This window comes from Somniosus microcephalus, unplaced genomic scaffold (assembly GCF_052327205.1).
Source record: "Somniosus microcephalus isolate GS21.2 unplaced genomic scaffold, FLI_Smic_1.0 unresolved_chr4, whole genome shotgun sequence".
NCBI classification, from domain to species: Eukaryota; Metazoa; Chordata; class Chondrichthyes; order Squaliformes; family Somniosidae; genus Somniosus; species Somniosus microcephalus.
In genome coordinates, this window is record NW_028225182.1 from 53,888,947 (window position 1) to 53,906,578 (window position 17,632).

General features: G+C 57.0%; 1 protein-coding gene across 2 annotated transcripts in view; it reads right to left on the reverse strand.

The window, feature by feature from the left end:
• LOC147091115 (solute carrier family 35 member G3-like) overlaps nucleotides 1-17,632 on the reverse strand; it is a 30,395-nt gene that overhangs the window by 12,024 nt on the left and 739 nt on the right. The window contains exon 1 of one of the 2 annotated variants that reach the window (XM_085977582.1): nucleotides 2,394-2,675. The exons of the other annotated variant lie outside the window; for it this stretch is intronic. Within the exon in view, the coding sequence (XP_085833708.1) occupies nucleotides 2,394-2,489 (96 nt within the window). The 5' untranslated portion in view covers nucleotides 2,490-2,675. Of the gene's footprint in view, nucleotides 1-2,393; nucleotides 2,676-17,632 lie in introns of those variants that run through there. 2 annotated transcript variants of the gene reach the window in all.

Genomic DNA, 17,632 nt, shown 5'->3' on the forward strand with positions numbered 1-17,632 from the left:
CGGATGGGTTGTCTTTCAGATGAAATGTTAATCCAAGGCTGAAGGATATGTAGGGATATGGAGCCAAGGCGAGAGGATGGAGTTAGGCCACAGATCAGCCACGATCTCATTGAATGGTGGAAGAGACTGGTGGGGCTGAATGGCCTCCTCCTGTTCCTGTGAACCCTTCATGTCACTTCACAGACTGTCATCAGGATATAGTCAGTTTCTGTCTTAGCAGTCAGTTCTTGCATAGAGGCCTAGACTCCAAAAGCAAGGAAGTTATGCTAAACCTTTATAAACCATTGATTAGGCCGGAGCTAGAATATTGTGTCCAATTCTGGGCACCGCACTTTAGGAAGGATGTCAAGGCCTTGGAGAGGGTGCGGAGGAGATTTACCAGAACGGTCCCAGGGACGAGGGACTTCAGTTACGTGGAGAGACTGGAGAAGCTGGGGTTGTTCTCCTTAGAGCAGAGAAGGTTAAGGGGAGATTTAATTGAGGTGTTCAAAATCATGAGGAGTTTCGATGGAGTAAATAAGGAGAGACTGTTTCCAGTGGCAGGAGGGTTGGTAACCAGAGGACACAGAGTGAAGATAATCGGTAAAAGAACCAGAGGGGAGATGAGGAGAATGTTTTTACGGAGCGAGTTGTTGTGATCTGGAACGCGCTGCCTGAAAGGGCGGTGGAAGCAGATTCAATAGTAACTTTCAAAAGGGAATTGGAGAAATACTTGAAAAGGAAAAATTCACAGGGCTGTGGGGAAAGAGCAGGGGAGTGGGACTAATCGGAGAGCTCGTTCAAAGAGCTGGCACAGGCACGATGGGCCGACTGGCCTCCTCCTGTGCTGTATCATTCTATAAATAAAGGATTCAGGAGAAACTTCTTTACCCAGAGCGTGGTGAGAATGTGGAACTCGCTGCCACAGGGAGTGATTGAGGCGAATAGCGGAGACTCATTTAAGGGGAAGCTGGATAAACACACGAGGGAGAAAGGAATAGAAGGATATGGTGATGGGGTGAGATGGAGAGGGGTGGGAGGAGGCTGGTGTGGAGCACAAACACCGGCCTGTTTCTTTGCTGCCAAACTCTATGCAAGATTCACTCTGCCTCTAACATACCTCAGCCCAGAAAACCCAAATCATAAAATAGAGGAACAATTCAGGGACAGGGCGGAGTTCGATGGTTGCGGGTTGAAGGTCCAACCCAAGTTTTGGTCGCCTTCTCTGAGGAAGGATGTTCTTGCCATGGAGGGAGTGCAGCGAAGATTCACCAGACTGATACCTGGGATGGCAGGAATGACGTATGAGGAGAGATTGGGTCGATTGGGCTTATACTCGCTGGAGTTTAGAAGAATGAGAGGGGATCTCATTGAAACTTATAAAATTCTAACAGGACTGGACAGACTAGATGCAGGAAGGGTGTTCCCGATGGCGGGGGAGTCCAGAACCAGGGGTCACAGTCTAAGGATAAGGGGTAAGCCATTTAGGACAGAAATGAGGAGGAATTTCTTCACCCAGAGAGTGGTGAACCTGTGGAATTCTCTACCACAGAAGGCAGTGGAGGCCAATTCATTAAATATATTCAAGAAGGAGTTGGATATCTTTCTTAAGGCTAAAGGGATCAAGGGCTATGGGGAGAAGGCAGGGACAGGGTACTGAATTTGGATGATCAGCCATGATCTCATTGAATGGCGGAGCAGGCTCGAGGGGCCGAATGGCCGACTCCTGCTCCTATCTTCTGTTTCTATGATTGTAACACAGAATCTCGTCTGAGGTGCACGTCTGCCCTGTCAAACCAAGGCTGCGTCTGCCTGCTCAGGTGGACTATGAGATTCCAGGGCGCTGTCGGAAGGAGAGTCGGGGAGCTGTCCTGGTGTCCTGGCCCCCCACATTATCTCCCTAAAACCAAGCCAACCGCATTAACCGGCGGCCCTTCCCATGAGCTGTTCACGGCACCTTGCTGTGCAGAATGTGGCGGCTGCGTTTGTCCTCTCCGCCCCTACACCTGAAGAGCGGCTCATTGGAATCTAAGAACTTTGGGGCGTCCTGAGGTTGTGATCAGGCGCCGGATGAATACTGGTTCCTCATCGCCGCACCCGGCAATGCAGTGAGGCAGTCAACATAGGCAGCGGAAGGTTTTGAGAAACGATAACTAGCCCCGGAGTTAAAGAATTACAATTCTTGCCGTAACAGCGGGACTGATAATGTGTGAAAGTTGAAGAGATATACTCACGTCAGGCCCCTTCACAATGATGGAAGGGCAGGCAGGGAGTGAGGACACAAGAACCCGCTAGCTGCTGTGACGTCACAAACACAGGCCTGCTCACGTTACGTGACCTCACCAGACACAAACACCCCACCACCACCATCCCCCCCACCCCAGATCAGCGGAATGAACAATAGCTTTACGAACCTGACACAGAATTGGAAACACTCTGGAGCGAGTTACAGACTGGAGCCCAGTCGAAGGGTTCGGAGAGCTCACGGTATCGGTTGCTCCCTTGTGCATTCGACGGGCCGGGTTGGGCCTCGGGCAGGAGTCAGCGGGCAAGCGATTCCCCACGAGGACCAGGCCGACATTTTTCTCTGGAAAGGCAAAACTACCCGCTTCCCTTCTCAACCGTCGGGGAACGGGGTGGGGTAGGGCTGTGGGGTGGGGTTAGCAGGGGGGTGAGGGGTGAGGGGGGCGAGGGGTGAAGGGGTGAGGGGGGCGAGGAGTGAGTGGTGAAGGGGGTGGAGGGGTGGGGGGGTGCAGCTCTGGGGAGGGTGTGGGGAAGGGGTGAGAGGGGTTAGGGGGTGAGGGGTGGGGGGTGAGGGGTGGGGGGTGAGGGGGGTGAGGGGTGGAGGGTGAGGGGTGGGGGGTGAGGGGTGTGCAGCTCTGGGGAGGGTGTGGGGAAGGGGTGAGAGGGGTTAGGGGGATGAGGGGTGAGGGGCAGGGGGTGAAGGGTGAGGGGTGGGGGTGAGAGGGGTGAGGGGGTGGGGGTGAGGGGTGGGGGGTTGGGGATGAGGGGTGAGGAGGGGTGAGGTGTGGGGGGTGAGGGGGTGGGGAGTGAGGGGTGAGGGGTGGGGGTGAGGGGAAGGGGTGAGGAGGGGTGGGGAGTGAGGGGAAGGGGTGGGGGGTGAGGGGTGGGGGTGAGGGGCCTAAGGGGTGGGGGGTGAGGGGTGGGGGGTGAGGGGTGAGGGGTGAGGGGGTGGGGGTGAGGGGAAGCGGTGAGGAGGGGTGGGGTTGAGGGGTGGGGGTGGGGGTGAGGGGTGGGGGTGAGGGGGGTGGGCGGTGAGGGGTGAGGGGTGGGGGGTGAGGAGTGAGGGTGGGGGGTGAGGGGTGAAGGGTGGGGGGTGAAGGGTGAGGGGTGGGGGTGAGAGGGGTGAGGGGGTGGGGGTGAGGGGTGGGGGGTTGGGGATGAGGGGTGAGGAGGGGTGAGCTGCGGGGGGTGAGGGGGTGGGGAGTGAGGGGTGAGGGGTGGGGGTGAGGGGAAGGGGTGAGGAGGGGTGGGGAGTGAGGGGAAGGGGTGGGGGGTGAGGGGTGGGGGTGAGGGGCCTAAGGGGTGGGGGGTGAGGGGTGAGGGGTGAGGGGGTGGGGGTGAGGGGAAGCGGTGAGGAGGGGTGGGGTTGAGGGGTGGGGGTGGGGGTGAGGGGTGGGGGTGAGGGGTGTGGGCGGTGAGGGGTGAGGGGTGGGGGGTGAGGAGTGGGGGGTGAGGGGTGAAGGGTGGGGGGTGAGGAGTGAGAGGGTGGGCGGTGAGGGGTGGGGGGTGAGAGGTGGGGGGTGAGGGGTGGGGGGTGAGGGGTGGGGGGTGAGGGGTGGGGGGTGAGGGGAAGGGGTGAGGGGGGTGAGGTGTGGGGGTGAGGGGTGAGGGGTGAGAGGAAGGGGTGAGAGGGGTTAGGGGAAGATGTGAAAGTTGAGTTGAGCCCAGCGAAGATGAGTCCAGCCAGCAGGAGTTTAGATTCTGAGGATTTCACTGTTGGGGAAGAGGAGAATTGATGTTTTGAGATGATGAAGGGACAAAGCTGATCCAGTCAAATGAGTCCGTGTGATGAAAACCTCAAATACCAGGGGAGCGAGAGAAACATGAGGAAACTGGAGAAAAACATCGACAGGCAAAAGGGATTTGAGTTTAGGGATCCGTCACCTGGGCACAGTGTTGAGGCAGAGAATTCAAGGTGGGAATTCTCGAGGTAGTTGTGTTGGTGGAAAGACTGAGGGAGGCTCGGGTTAACAGGTGGGTAAAGGGGGCTGATCGAGGGGGAAGGGACAGGCTCGGAGGGGCCCGTGGGCTCGTCCCCCGAAAGCTCTCTCGCGCTCCCTGAACCCAGGCCGGAGAACGGGAGCGAAACAGCGCGAGAGGGAGGTGCTGGGTTTCCCTCGTGACCAGGCCAGTTAAAAAATATCAGACAGGCACAAGGCAGGTCACGGGGGGTCAGTCGCAGTGAACAAGAGCTCGGGTTCCACTTGGCTGGGCAGTAATTGGCTGTTAATTAACTCGGCTCCGACCGGCCCAACAGGGGAGCTCGCAATTAGCAGAGATTGCACCCCTGCTCAATCAATAAAGTGGCCTAATGATGCAGGAGTGATCGGCAGGGTCTGGTCTTGAACGTGAGGAGTAGGACACGGTGGCATAGTGATTAGCACTGTTGCCTCACAGCGCCAGGGACCCGGGTTCAAATCCGGCCTCGGGCGACTGTCTGTGTGGAGTTTGCACATTCTCCCCGTGTTTGCGTGGGTTTTCTCCGGGTGCTCCGGTTTCCTCCCACAGTCCAAAGATGTGCGGGTTAGGTTGATTGGCCATGATAAAAATTGGCCCTTAGTGTTAGGGGGATTAAATACGTGGGGTTACGGGGTTACAGGGATAGGTCTTGGGTGGGATGGCTGTCGGTTTAGGGACCGGGTGCTAGGGTTTGGATGATCAGCCATGATCTCGTTGAATGGCAGAGCAGGCTCGAAGGGCCGAATGGCCGACTCCTGCTCCAATCTTCTATGTTTCTTCTAGGACGGACGATGGTGGGGGGAGCGGGGCGGGGGGGGGCGGGGCTGGTGAATGTACGTTGTACGAGAAAGACTCGCATTTCTCCAGCGCCTTTCACGACCATCGGACATCCCAAAGACCCTCACAGCCAATTAAGTACTTTTGAAGTGTGGTCACTGTTGTAATGTGGGAAACGAGGCAGCCAATTTGCGCACAGCAAGCTCCCACAAACAGCAATGTGATAATGACCAGATCATCTGTTTTAGTGATGTTGGTTGAGGGATAAATATTGGCCCCAGGACACCAGGGAGAACTCCCCTCTGCTCTTCTTCGAAATCGTGGCCCTGGGATCCTTTACATCGACCAGAGAGAGCAGGCGCGGCCTCGGGTTAATGTCTCATCCAAAAGATGGCATCTCAGACAGTATGGCACTCCTTCATTACTGCCCCTCCAACAGTGCAGCGCTCCCTCAGTACTGCCCCTCCGACAGTGCAGCGTTCCCTCAGTACTGCCCCTCCGACAGTGCGGCGCTCCCTCAGTACTTCCCCTCCGACAGTGCGGCACTCCCTCAGTACTGCCCCTCCGACAGTGTGGCACTCCTTCAGTACTGCTCCTCCGACAGTGCAGCGCTCCCTCAGTACTGCCCCTCCGACAGTGCCGCACTCACTCAGTACTGCCCCTCCGACAGTGTGGCGCTCCCTCAGTAATGCCCCTCCGACAGTGCGGTGCTCCCTCAGTACTGCCCCTCTGACAGTGTGGCACTCCTTCAGTACTGCTCCTCCGACAGTGCAGCGCTCCCTCAGTACTGCCCCTCCGACAGTGCCGCACTCCCTCAGTACTGCCCCTCCGACAGTGTGGCGCTCCCTCAGTAATGCCCCTCCGACAGTGCGGTGCTCCCTCAGTACTGCCCCTCCGACAGTGCGGCGCTCCCTCAGTACTGCCCCTCCGACAGTGCGGCGCTCCCTCAGTAACCCCCTTCCGACAGTGCGGCGCTCCCTCAGTATGGCCCCTCTGACAGTGCGGCGCTCCCTCAGTACTGCTCCTCCGACAGTGTGGCGCTCCCTCAGTACTGCCCCTCCGACAGTGCGGCGCTCCCTCAGTACTGCCGCTCCGACAGTGCGGCGCTCCCTCAGTACTGCCCCTCCGACAGTGCGGCGCTCCCTCAGTACTGCCCCTCCGACAGTGCGGCGCTCCCTCAGTACTGCCCCTCCGACAGTGCGGCGCTCCCTCAGCATTGCTCCTCCGACAGTGCGGCGCTCCCTCAGTACTGCCCCTCCGACACTGCGGCGCTCCCTCAGTACTGCCCCTCCGACACTGCGGCGCTCCCTCAGTACTGCCCCTCCGACATTGCGGCTCTCCCTCAGTACTGCCCCTCCCACAATGCGGCGCTCCCTCAGTACTGCCCCTCCGACATTGCGGCTCTCCCTCAGTACTGCCCCTCCGACACTGTGGCGCTCCCTCAGCACTGCCCCTCCGACAGTGCGGCGCTCCCTCAGTACTGCCCCTCCGACAGTGCGGCGCTCCCTCAGTACTGCCCCTCCGACAGTGCGGCGCTCCCTCAGTACTGCCCCTCCGACAGTGCGGCGCTCCCTCAGTACTGCCCCTCCGACAGTGCGGCGCTCCCTCAGTACTGCCCCTCCGACAGTGCGGCGCTCCCTCAGTACTGCCCCTCCGACAGTGCGGCGCCCCCTCAGTACTGCCCCTGCGACAGTGCGGCGCTCCCTCAGTACTGCCCCTCCGACAGTGCGGCGCTCCCTCAGTACTGCCCCTCCCACAGTGCGGCGCTCCCTCAGTACTGCCCCTCCGACAGTGCAGCGCTCCCTCAGTACTGCCCCTCCAACAGTGCGGCGCTCCCTCAGTACTGCCCCTCCGACAGTGCGGCGCTCCCTCAGCACTGCCCCTCCGACAGTGCGGCGCTCCCTCAGCACTGCCCCTCCGACAGTGCGGCGCTCCCTCAGTACTGCCCCTCCCACAGTGCGGCGCTCCCTCAGTACTGCCCCTCCGACAGTGCAGCGCTCCCTCAGTACTGCCCCTCCGACAGTGCGGCGCTCCCTCAGTACTGCCCCTCCGACAGTGCGGCGCTCCCTCAGTACTGCCCCTCCGACAGTGCGGCGCTCCCTCAGTACTGCCCCTCCGACAGTGCGGCGCTCCCTCAGTACTGCCCCTCCGACAGTGCGGCGCTCCCTCAGTACTGCCCCTCCGACAGTGCGGCGCTCACTCAGTACTGCCCCTCCAACAGTGCGGCGCTCCCTCAGTACTGCCGTGGAGTGTCAGCCTAGCTTTATGTGCTCAAGTCCCTGGAGTAGGACTTGAACTCACCACCTTCTGATGCAGAGGCTAGAGAGAGTGCTACCACTGCTCCTGCTCGGGTTTCATTCCTCACTGAGAATCCGAGCGCCCGAACCAGGCTGTCCCGGGCAGCAGAAATGTCTGTTTTACAAAATCCAATCGTGAATTCAGGAGAAACTTCTTTACCCAGAGAGTGGTGAGAATGTGGAACTTGCTGCCACAGGGAGTGGTTGAGGCGAATAGCAGAGGTGCATTTAAGGGGAAGCTGGATAAACACATGGGGGAGAAAGGAATAGAAGGATACGGTGATGGGGTGAGATGAAGAGGGGTGGGAGGAGGCTGGTGTGGAGCAGAAACACCGGCACGGAGCAGTGGGGCCGAATGGCCTGTTTCTGTGCTGTAGACTCGATGTAATTCTTCTTATATAAACGTACACTTTATTGTTGGGAGCTGGGGCATGGATCCATGTCAGGCACCCAGAGTCCCATGACACATTGCCAGGGCAGGTACAGCACGGTTTACATACAGAGGAAAGCTCCCTCTACACTGTCCCATCAAACACTCCCAGGGCAGGTACAGCACGGTTTACATACAGAGTAAAGCTCCCTCCACACTGTCCCATCAAACACTCCCAGGGCAGGTACAACACGGGTTAGATACCGAGTAAAGCTCCCTCTACACTGTCCCCATCAAACACTCCCAAAGCAGGTACAGCACGGGTTAGATACAGAGTAAAGCCCCCTCTACACTGTCCCATCAAACACTCACAGGGCAGGTACAGCACGGGGTTAGATACAGAGTAAAGCTCCCGCTACACTGTCCCATCAAACACTCCCAGGGCAGGTACAGCACGGGTTAGATACAGAGTAAAGCTCCGTATACACTTTCCCAATCAAACACTCCCAGGGCAGGTACAGCACGGGGTTAGATAAAGAGTAAAGCTCCCTCTACACTGTCCCATCAAACATTCCCAGGGCAGGTACAGCATGGGTTAGATACAGAGTAGAGATCCCGCTACACAGCCCCATCAAACACTCCCAGGGCAGGCACAGCACGGGTTAGATACAGAGTAAAGCTCCCTCTACATTGTCCCATCAAACACTCCCAGGGCAGGTACAGCGCGGGTTAGATACAGAGTAGAGATCCCTCTACACTGCCCCATCAAACACTCCCAGGGCAGGTACAGCACGGGTTATATACAGAGTAAAGCTCCCTCTGCACTGCCCCATCAAACACTCCCAGGGCAGGTACAGCACGGGTTAGATACAGAGTAAAGCTCCCTCCACACTGTCCCATCAAACATTCCCAGGGCAGGTACAGCACAGGTTAGATACAAAGTAAAGCTCCCTCTACACTGTCCCATCAAACACTCCCAGGGCAGGTACAGCACGGGTTAGATACAGAGTAAAGCTCCCTCTACACTGTCCCATCAAACACTCCCAGGGCAGGTACAGCACGGGTTAGATACAGAGTAAAGCCCGCTCTACACTGTCCCATCAAACACTCCCAGGGCAGGTACAGCATGGGTTAGATACAGAGTAAAGCTCCCTCTACATTCTCCCATCAAACACTCCCAGGGCAGGTAACAGCGTGGGTTAGATACAGAGCAGAGATCCCTCTACACTGTCCCATCAAACACTCCCAGGGCAGGTACAGCACGGGTTAGATATAGAGTAAAGCTCCCGCTGCACTGTCCCATCAAGCACTCCCAGGGCAGGTACAGCACGTGTTAGATACAGAGTAAAGCTCCCTCTGCACTGTCACCATCAAACACTCCCAGGGCAGGTACAGCACGGGTTAGATATAGAGTAAAGCTCCCTCTACACTGTCCCATCAAACACTCCCAGGGCAGGTACAGCACAGGTTAGATACAGAGTAAAGCCCCCTCTACACTGTCCCATCAAACACTCACAGGGCAGGTACAGCACGGGGTTAGATACAGAGTAAAGCTCCCGCTACACTGTCCCATCAAACACTCCCAGGGCAGGTACAGCACGTGTTAGATACAGAGTAAAGCTCCCTCCACACTGTCCCATCAAATACTCCCAGGGCAGGTACAGCACGGGTTAGATACAGAGTAAAGGTCCATCTACACTGTCCCATCAAACACTCCCAGGGCAGGTACAGCACGGGTTAGATACAGAGTAAAGCTCCCTCTACACTCTCCCATCAAACACTCCCAGGGTAGGTACAGCGCGGGTTAGATACCGAGTAAAGCTGCGCTACACTGTCCCATCAAACACTCCCAGGCCAGGTACAGCACGGATTAGAGACAGAGTAAAGATCCATCTACACTGTCCCATCAAACACTCCCAGGGCAGGTACAGCACGGGTTAGATACAGAGTAAAGCTCCCTCTACACTGTCCCATCAAACACTCCCAGGGCAGGTACAGCACGGGTTAGATACAGAGTAAAGATCCATCTACACTGTCCCATCAAACACTCCCAGGGCAGGTACAGCACGGGTTAGATACAGAGTAAAGCTGCCTCTACACTGTCCCATCAAACACTCACAGGGTAGGTACAGTGCGGGTTAGATACAGAGTAAAGCTCCCTCTACACTCTCCCATCAAACACTCCCAGGGCAGGTACAGCACGGGTTAGATACAGAGTAAAGCTCTCTCTACACTGTCCCATCAAACACTCCCAGGGCAGGTACAGCACGGGTTAGATACAGAGTAAAGATCCATCTACACTGTCCCATCAAACACTCCCAGGGCAGGTACAGCACGGGTTAGATACAGAGTAAAGCTCCCTCTACACTGTGCCATCAAACACTCCCAGGGCAGGTACAGCACGGGTTAGATACAGAGTAAAGCTCCCTCTACACTGTCCCATCAAACACTCCCAGGGTAGGTACAGTGCGGGTTAGATACAGAGTAAAGCTCCCTCTACACTGTCCCATCAAACACTCCCAGGGCAGGTACAGCACGGGTTATATACAGAGTAAAGCTCCCTCTGCACTGCCCCATCAAACACTCCCAGGGCAGGTACAGCACGGGTTAGATACAGAGTAAAGCTCCCTCTACACTGTCCCAATCAAACACTCCCAGGGCAGGTACAGCACGGGGTTAGATACAGAGTAAAGCTCCCTCCACACTGTCCCATCAAACATTCCCAGGGCAGGTACAGCACAGGTTAAATACAGAGCATAGCTCCCTCTACACTGTCCCATCAAACACTCCCAGGGCAGGTACAGCACGGGGTTAGATACAGATGAAAGCTCCCTCTACACTGTCCCATCAAACACTCCCAGGGCAGGTACAGCACGGGTTAGATACAGAGTAAAGCTCCCTCCACACTGTCCCATCAAACACTCCCAGGGCAGGTACAGCACGGGTTAGATACAGAGTAAAGGTCCATCTACACTGTCCCATCAAACACTCCCAGGGCAGGTACAGCACGGGTTAGATACAGAGTAAAGCTCCCTCTACACTCTCCCATCAAACACTCCCAGGGTAGGTACAGCGCGGGTTAGATACAGAGTAAAGCTGCGCTACACTGTCCCATCAAACACTCCCAGGGCAGGTACAGCACGGGTTAGATACAGAGTAAAGATCCATCTACACTGTCCCATCAAACACTCCCAGGGCAGGTACAGCACGGGTTAGATACAGAGTAAAGCTGCCTCTACACTGTCCCATCAAACACTCCCAGGCCAGGTACAGCACGGGTTAGATACAGAGTAAAGCTCCCTCTACACTGTCCCATCAAACACTCCCAGGGTAGGTACAGTGCGGGTTAGATACAGAGTAAAGCTCCCTCTACACTGTCCCATCAAACACTCCCAGGGCAGGTACAGCACGGGTTAGATCCAGAGTAAAGCTCTCTCTACACTGTCCCATCAAACACTCCCAGGGCAGGTACAGCACGGGTTAGATACAGAGTAAAGATCCATCTACACTGTCCCATCAAACACTCCCAGGGCAGGTACAGCATGGGTTAGATACAGAGTAAAGCTGCCTCTACACTGTCCCATCAAACACTCCCAGGGCAGGTACAGCACGGGTTAGATACAGAGCAAAGCTCCCTCTACACTGTCCCATCAAACACTCCCAGGGCAGGTACAGCATGGGTTAGATACAGAGTAAAGCTCCCTCTACACTGTCCCATCAAACACTCCCAGGGCAGGTACAGCACGGGTTAGATACAGAGTAAAGATCCATCTACACTGTCCCATCAAACACTCCCAGGGCAGGTACAGCACGGGTTAGATGCAGAGTAAAGCTGCCTCTACACTGTCCCATCAAACACTCCCAGGGCAGGTACAGCACGGGTTAGATACAGAGTAAAGCTCCCTCTACACTGTCCCATCAAACACTCACAGGGTAGGTACAGTGCGGGTTAGATACAGAGTAAAGCTCCCTCTACACTCTCCCATCAAACACTCCCAGGGCAGGTACAGCACGGGTTAGATCCAGAGTAAAGCTCCCTCTACACTGTCCCATCAAACACTCCCAGGGCAGGTACAGCACGGGTTAGATACAGAGTAAAGATCCATCTACACTGTCCCATCAAACACTCCCAGGGTAGGTACAGCACGGGTTAGATACAGAGTAAAGCTCCCTCTACACTGTGCCATCAAACACTCCCAGGGCAGGTACAGCACGGGTTAGATACAGAGTAAAGCTCCCTCTACACTGTCCCATCAAACACTCCCAGGGTAGGTACAGTGCGGGTTAGATACAGAGTAAAGCTCCCTCTACACTGTCCCATCAAACACTCCCAGGGCAGGTACAGCACGGGTTATATACAGAGTAAAGCTCCCTCTGCACTGCCCCATCAAACACTCCCAGGGCAGGTACAGCACGGGTTAGATACAGAGTAAAGCTCCCTCTACACTGTCCCAATCAAACACTCCCAGGGCAGGTACAGCACGGGGTTAGATACAGAGTAAAGCTCCCTCCACACTGTCCCATCAAACATTTCCAGGGCAGGTACAGCACAGGTTAGATACAGAGTTTCGCTCCCTCTACACTGTCCCATCAAACACTCCCAGGGCAGGTACAGCACGGGGTTAGATACAGAGTAAAGGTCCATCTACACTGTCCCATCAAACACTCCCAGGGCAGGTACAGCACGGGTTAGATACAGAGTAAAGCTCCCTCTACACTCTCCCATCAAACACTCCCAGGGTAGGTACAGCGCGGGTTAGATACAGAGTAAAGCTGCGCTACACTGTCCCATCAAACACTCCCAGGCCAGGTACAGCACGGATTAGATACAGAGTAAAGATCCATCTACACTGTCCCATCAAACACTCCCAGGGCAGGTACAGCACGGGTTAGATACAGAGTAAAGCTCCCTCTACACTGTCCCATCAAACACTCCCAGGGCAGGTACAGCACGGGTAAGATACAGAGTAAAGATCCATCTACACCGTCCCATCAAACACTCCCAGGGCAGGTACAGCACGGGTTAGATACAGAGTAAAGCTGCCTCTACACTGTCCCATCACACACTCCCAGGGCAGGTACAGCACGGGTTAGATACAGAGTAAAGCTCCCTCTACACTGTCCCATCAAACACTCCCAGGGTAGGTACAGTGCGGGTTAGATACAGAGTAAAGCTCCCTCTACACTGTCCCATCAAACACTCCCAGGGCAGGTACAGCACGGGTTAGATCCAGAGTAAAGCTCTCTCTACACTGTCCCATCAAACACTCCCAGGGCAGGTACAGCACGGGTTAGATACAGAGTAAAGATCCATCTACACTGTCCCATCAAACACTCCCAGGGCAGGTACAGCATGGGTTAGATACAGAGTAAAGCTCCCTCTACACTGTGCCATCAAACACTCCCAGGGCAGGTACAGCACGGGTTAGATACAGAGTAAAGCTCCCTCTACACTGTCCCATCAAACACTCCCAGGGTAGGTACAGTGCGGGTTAGATACAGAGTAAAGCTCCCTCTACACTGTCCCATCAAACACTCCCAGGGCAGGTACAGCACGGGTTAGATCCAGAGTAAAGTTCTCTCTACACTGTCCCATGAAACACTCACAGGGCAGGTACAGCACGGGTTAGATACAGAGCAAAGCTCTCTCTACACTGTCCCATCAAACACTCCCAGGGTAGGTACAGCGCGGGTTAGATACAGAGTATAGCTCCCTCTACACTGTCCCATCAAACACTCCCTGGGCAGGTACAGCACGGATTAGATACAGAGTAAAAATCCATCTACACTGTCCCATCAAACACTCCCAGGGCAGCTACAGCACGGGTTAGATACAGAGTAAAGATCCATCTACACTGCCCCATCAAACACTCCCAGGGCAGGTAGAGCACGGGTTAGATACAGAGTAAAGCTCCCTCTACACTGTCCCATCAGACACTCCCAGGGCAGGTACAGCACGGGTTAGATACAGAGTAAAGCTCCCTCTACACTGTCCCAATCAAACACTCCCAGGGCAGGTACAGCACGGGTTAGATACAGAGTAAATCTCCCTCTGCACTGTCCCATCAAACATTCCCAGGGCAGGTACAGCACGGGTTAGATACAGAGTAAAGCTACCTCTACACTGTCCCATCAAACACTCCCAGGGCAGCTACAGCACGGGTTAGATACAGAGTAAAGCTCCCTCTACACTGTCCCATCAAACACTCCCAGGGCAGGTACAGTACGGGTTAGATACAGAGTAAAGCTCCCTCTACACTGTCCCATCAAACACTCCCAGGGCATGTACAGCACGGATTAGATACACAGTGGATTGTCAGCTGAAACTAGCTCTCTGGAACCTGGCCCACAATGTAAGGGGGTGGATTCACTTCACCGGGAGCCAAGATAAACACAAGCTCTTCTACTGGAGGGCCTTCTGCATACCCCAACAATCCCCACACCCCAGAGCCGTATTAGAGACTCTCTTCCAGTGGTAAAGATTCACTCAATCAAAATATATTTTGTAAAATTGATGCTCACCTATTGACCTCAGTGTCTGCACTACCTCTCGCATGTGAATCAGAAGGTCACGGGTTAAAGTCCCACTCCAGAGACACTTATCGAGGCTTACTCTCCCAGTGCAGTACTGAGGGAGCGCCGGACTGTCGGAGGGGCAGTACTGAGGGAGCGCCGCACTGTCAGGGGCAGTACTGAGGGAGCGCCACACTGTCGGAGGGGCAGTACTGAGGGAGCGCCACACTGTCGGAGGGGCAGTACTGAGGGAGTGCCTCAGTTTCAGAGGGGCAGTACTGAGGGAGCGCCGCACTGTCGGAGGGGCAGTACTGAGGGAGTGCCGCACTGTCAGAGCGGCAGTACTGAGGGAGGGCCGCACTGTCGGAGGGTCAGTACTGAGGGAGCACCGCACTGTCGGAGGGTCGGCACTGAGGGAGCGCCGCACTGTCGGAGGGGCAGTACTGAGGGAGCGCCGCACTGTCGGAGGGGCAGTACTGAAGGAGCGCCGCACTGTCGGAGGGACAGTACTGAGGGAGCGCCGCACTGTCGGAGGGGCAGTACTGAGGGAGCGCCGCACTGTGGGAGGGGCAGTACTGAGGGAGCGTCGCCCTGTCAGAGGGGCAGTACTGAGGGAGCGTCGCACTGTCGGTGGCGCAGTACTGAGGGAGCGCCGCACTGTCGGAGGGGCAGTACTGAGGGAGAGCCACACTGTCGGAGGGGCAGTACTGAGGGAGCGCTGCAGTGTCGGAGGGGCAGTACTGAGGGAGCGTCGCACTGTCGGAGGGGCAGTACTGAGGGAGCGCCGCACTGTCGGAGGGGCAGTACTGAGGGAGCGCCGCACAGTCGGAGGGGCAGTACTGAGGGAGCGCCGCACTGTCGGAGGGGCAATACTGAGGGAGCGCCGCACTGTCGGAGGGGCCGTACTGAGGGAGTGCTGCGCTGTTGGAGGGGCAGTACTGAGGGAGTGCTGCACTGTTGGAGGGGCAGTACTGAGGGAGCGCTGCACTGTCGGAGGGGCAGTATTGAGGGAGCGCCGAACTGTCAGAGAGGCAGTACTGAGGGAGCGCTGCACTGTCGGAGGGGCAGTACTGAGGGAGCGCCACACTGTCGCAGGGGCAGTATTGAGGCAGTATTGAGGGGCAGTATTGAGGGAGCGCCGCACTGTCGGAGGGGCAGTACTGAGGGAGTGCCGCACTGTCGGAGGGGCAGTACTGTGGGAGCGCCGCAGTGTCGGAGGGGCAGTACTGAGGGAGCGCCGCACTCTCGGAGGAGCAGTACTGAGGGAGTGCCGCACTGTCGGAGGGGCAGTACTGAGGGAGCGCAGCACTCTCAGAGGGCCAGCACTGAGGGAGCGCTGCACTGTCGGAGTGGCAGTACTGAGGGAGTGCTGCAGTGTCGGAGGGGCAGCACTGAGGGAGTGCCGCACTGTCGGAGGGTCAGTACTGAGGGAGCGCTGCACTGTCAGAGGGGCAGTACTGAGGGAGCGCCGCACTGTCAGAGGGACAGTACTGAGGGAATACGGAACTGTCGGAGGGGCAGTACTGAGGGAGTGCCGCAGTGTAGGAGGGGCAGTACTGAAGGAGCGTCGCACTGTCGGAGGGGCAGTACTGAGGGAGCGCCGCACTGTCGGAGGAGCAGTACTGAGGGAGCGCAGCACTCTCAGAGGGGCAGTACTGAGGGAGCGCTGAAATGTCGGAGCGGCAGTACTGAGGGAGTGCTGCACTGTCGGAGGGGCGGTACTGACGGAGCGCTGCACTGTCGGAGGGGCAGTACTGAGGGAGCACTGCACTGTCGGAGGGCCAGTACTGAGGGAGCACCGCACTGTCGGAGGGGCAGTACTGAGGGAACGCTGCACTGTCGGAGGGGCAGTACTGAGGGAGCGCTGCACTGTCGGAGGGGCAGTACTGATGGAGCGCCGCACTGTCGGAGGGGCAGTACTGTGGGAGCGCCGCAGTGTCGGAGGGGCAGTACTGAGGGAGCGCTGCACTATCGGAGGGGCAGTACTGAGGGAGCGCTGCACTGTCGGAGGGGCAGTACTGATGGAGCGCCGCACTGTCGGAGGGGCAGTACTGTGGGAGCGCCGCAGTGTCGGAGGGGCAGTACTGAGGGAGTGCTGCACTGTTGGAGGGGCAGTACTGAGGGAGTGCCGCACTGTAGGAGGGGCAGTACTGATGGAGCGTCGCACTGTCGGAGGGGCAGTACTGAGGGAGCGCCGCACTGTCGGAGGAGCAGTACTGAGGGAGCGCTGAAATGTCGGAGCGGCAGTACTGAGGGAGTGCTGCACTGTTGAAGGGGCAGTACTGAGGGAGTGCCGCACTGTAGGAGGGGCAGTACTGAGGGAGCACTGCACTGTCGGAGGGACAGTACTGAGGGAGCACCGCACTGTCGGAGGGGCAGTACTGAGGGAACGCTGCACTGTTGGAGGGGCAGTACTGAGGGAGCGCTGCACTGTCGGAGGGGCAGTACTGAGGGAGCACCGCACTGTCGGAGGGGCAGTACTGAGGGAACGCTGCACTGTTGGAGGGGCAGTACTGAGGGAGCGCTGCACTGTCGGAGGGGCAGTACTGAGGGAACGCTGCACTGTTGGAGGGGCAGTACTGAGGGAGCGCTGCACTGTCGGAGGGGCAGTACTGATGGAGCGCCGCACTGTCGGAGGGGCAGTACTGTGGGAGCGCCGCAGTGTCGGAGGGGCAGTACTGAGGGAGCGCTGCACTGTTGGAGGGGCAGCACTGAAGGAGTGCCGTACTGTCTGAGATGCCATCTTTTGGATGAGACATTAACCCGAGGCCGCGTCTGCTCTCTCTGGTCGATGTAAAGGATCCCAGGGCCACTATTTCGAAGAAGAGCAGAGGGGAGTTCTCCCTGGTGTCCTGGGGCCAATATTTATCCCTCAACCAACATCACTAAAAACAGATGATCTGGTCATTATCACATTGCTGCTTGTGGGAGCTTGCTGTGCGCAAATTGGCTGCCCCGTTTCCTACATTACAACAGTGACCACACTTCAAATAAAGTGTTTTATTGGTTGTGAAGCACGTTGGGACGTCCGGTGGTCGTGAAAGGACGCGGTATAAACGCGAGTCGTTTGTTCTTGTACCCCAACCCCACCCCCCCCCGCCACTGCGCCTGCCCCGGTGACCCCGTACCTCGACCCTCCCCTCCCTCCCTCCGCCCCCACCCCTCCCCCCGTACCCCGAAGGAGCCGCCAGCCTCCATCAAACCCCACCTCTGCCGGCAGGTCTGGGAGAGCGGTGGGGAGAGTGGGAGGGGGTTGTGAGAAGGCAGGCGCCGGAGTCACGAGGGCCGCTCACGAGCCAGGCGAAAATCTCTGGCGCCCGAGCCAACCTGACCCCGGTTGCCTGGGCGACCAGAGGGCAATTACCGAGCCGGATGGTGGATGCGACCTCGGCCGACCTTGGTGTGAATGTTTTTTTTTTGCCTTCGACTTCAAGGTGCTTTGCCAGGAAAAAAAAAACCTGGCAGCAGAAAGGGAAAAATAAAATAAAACAAG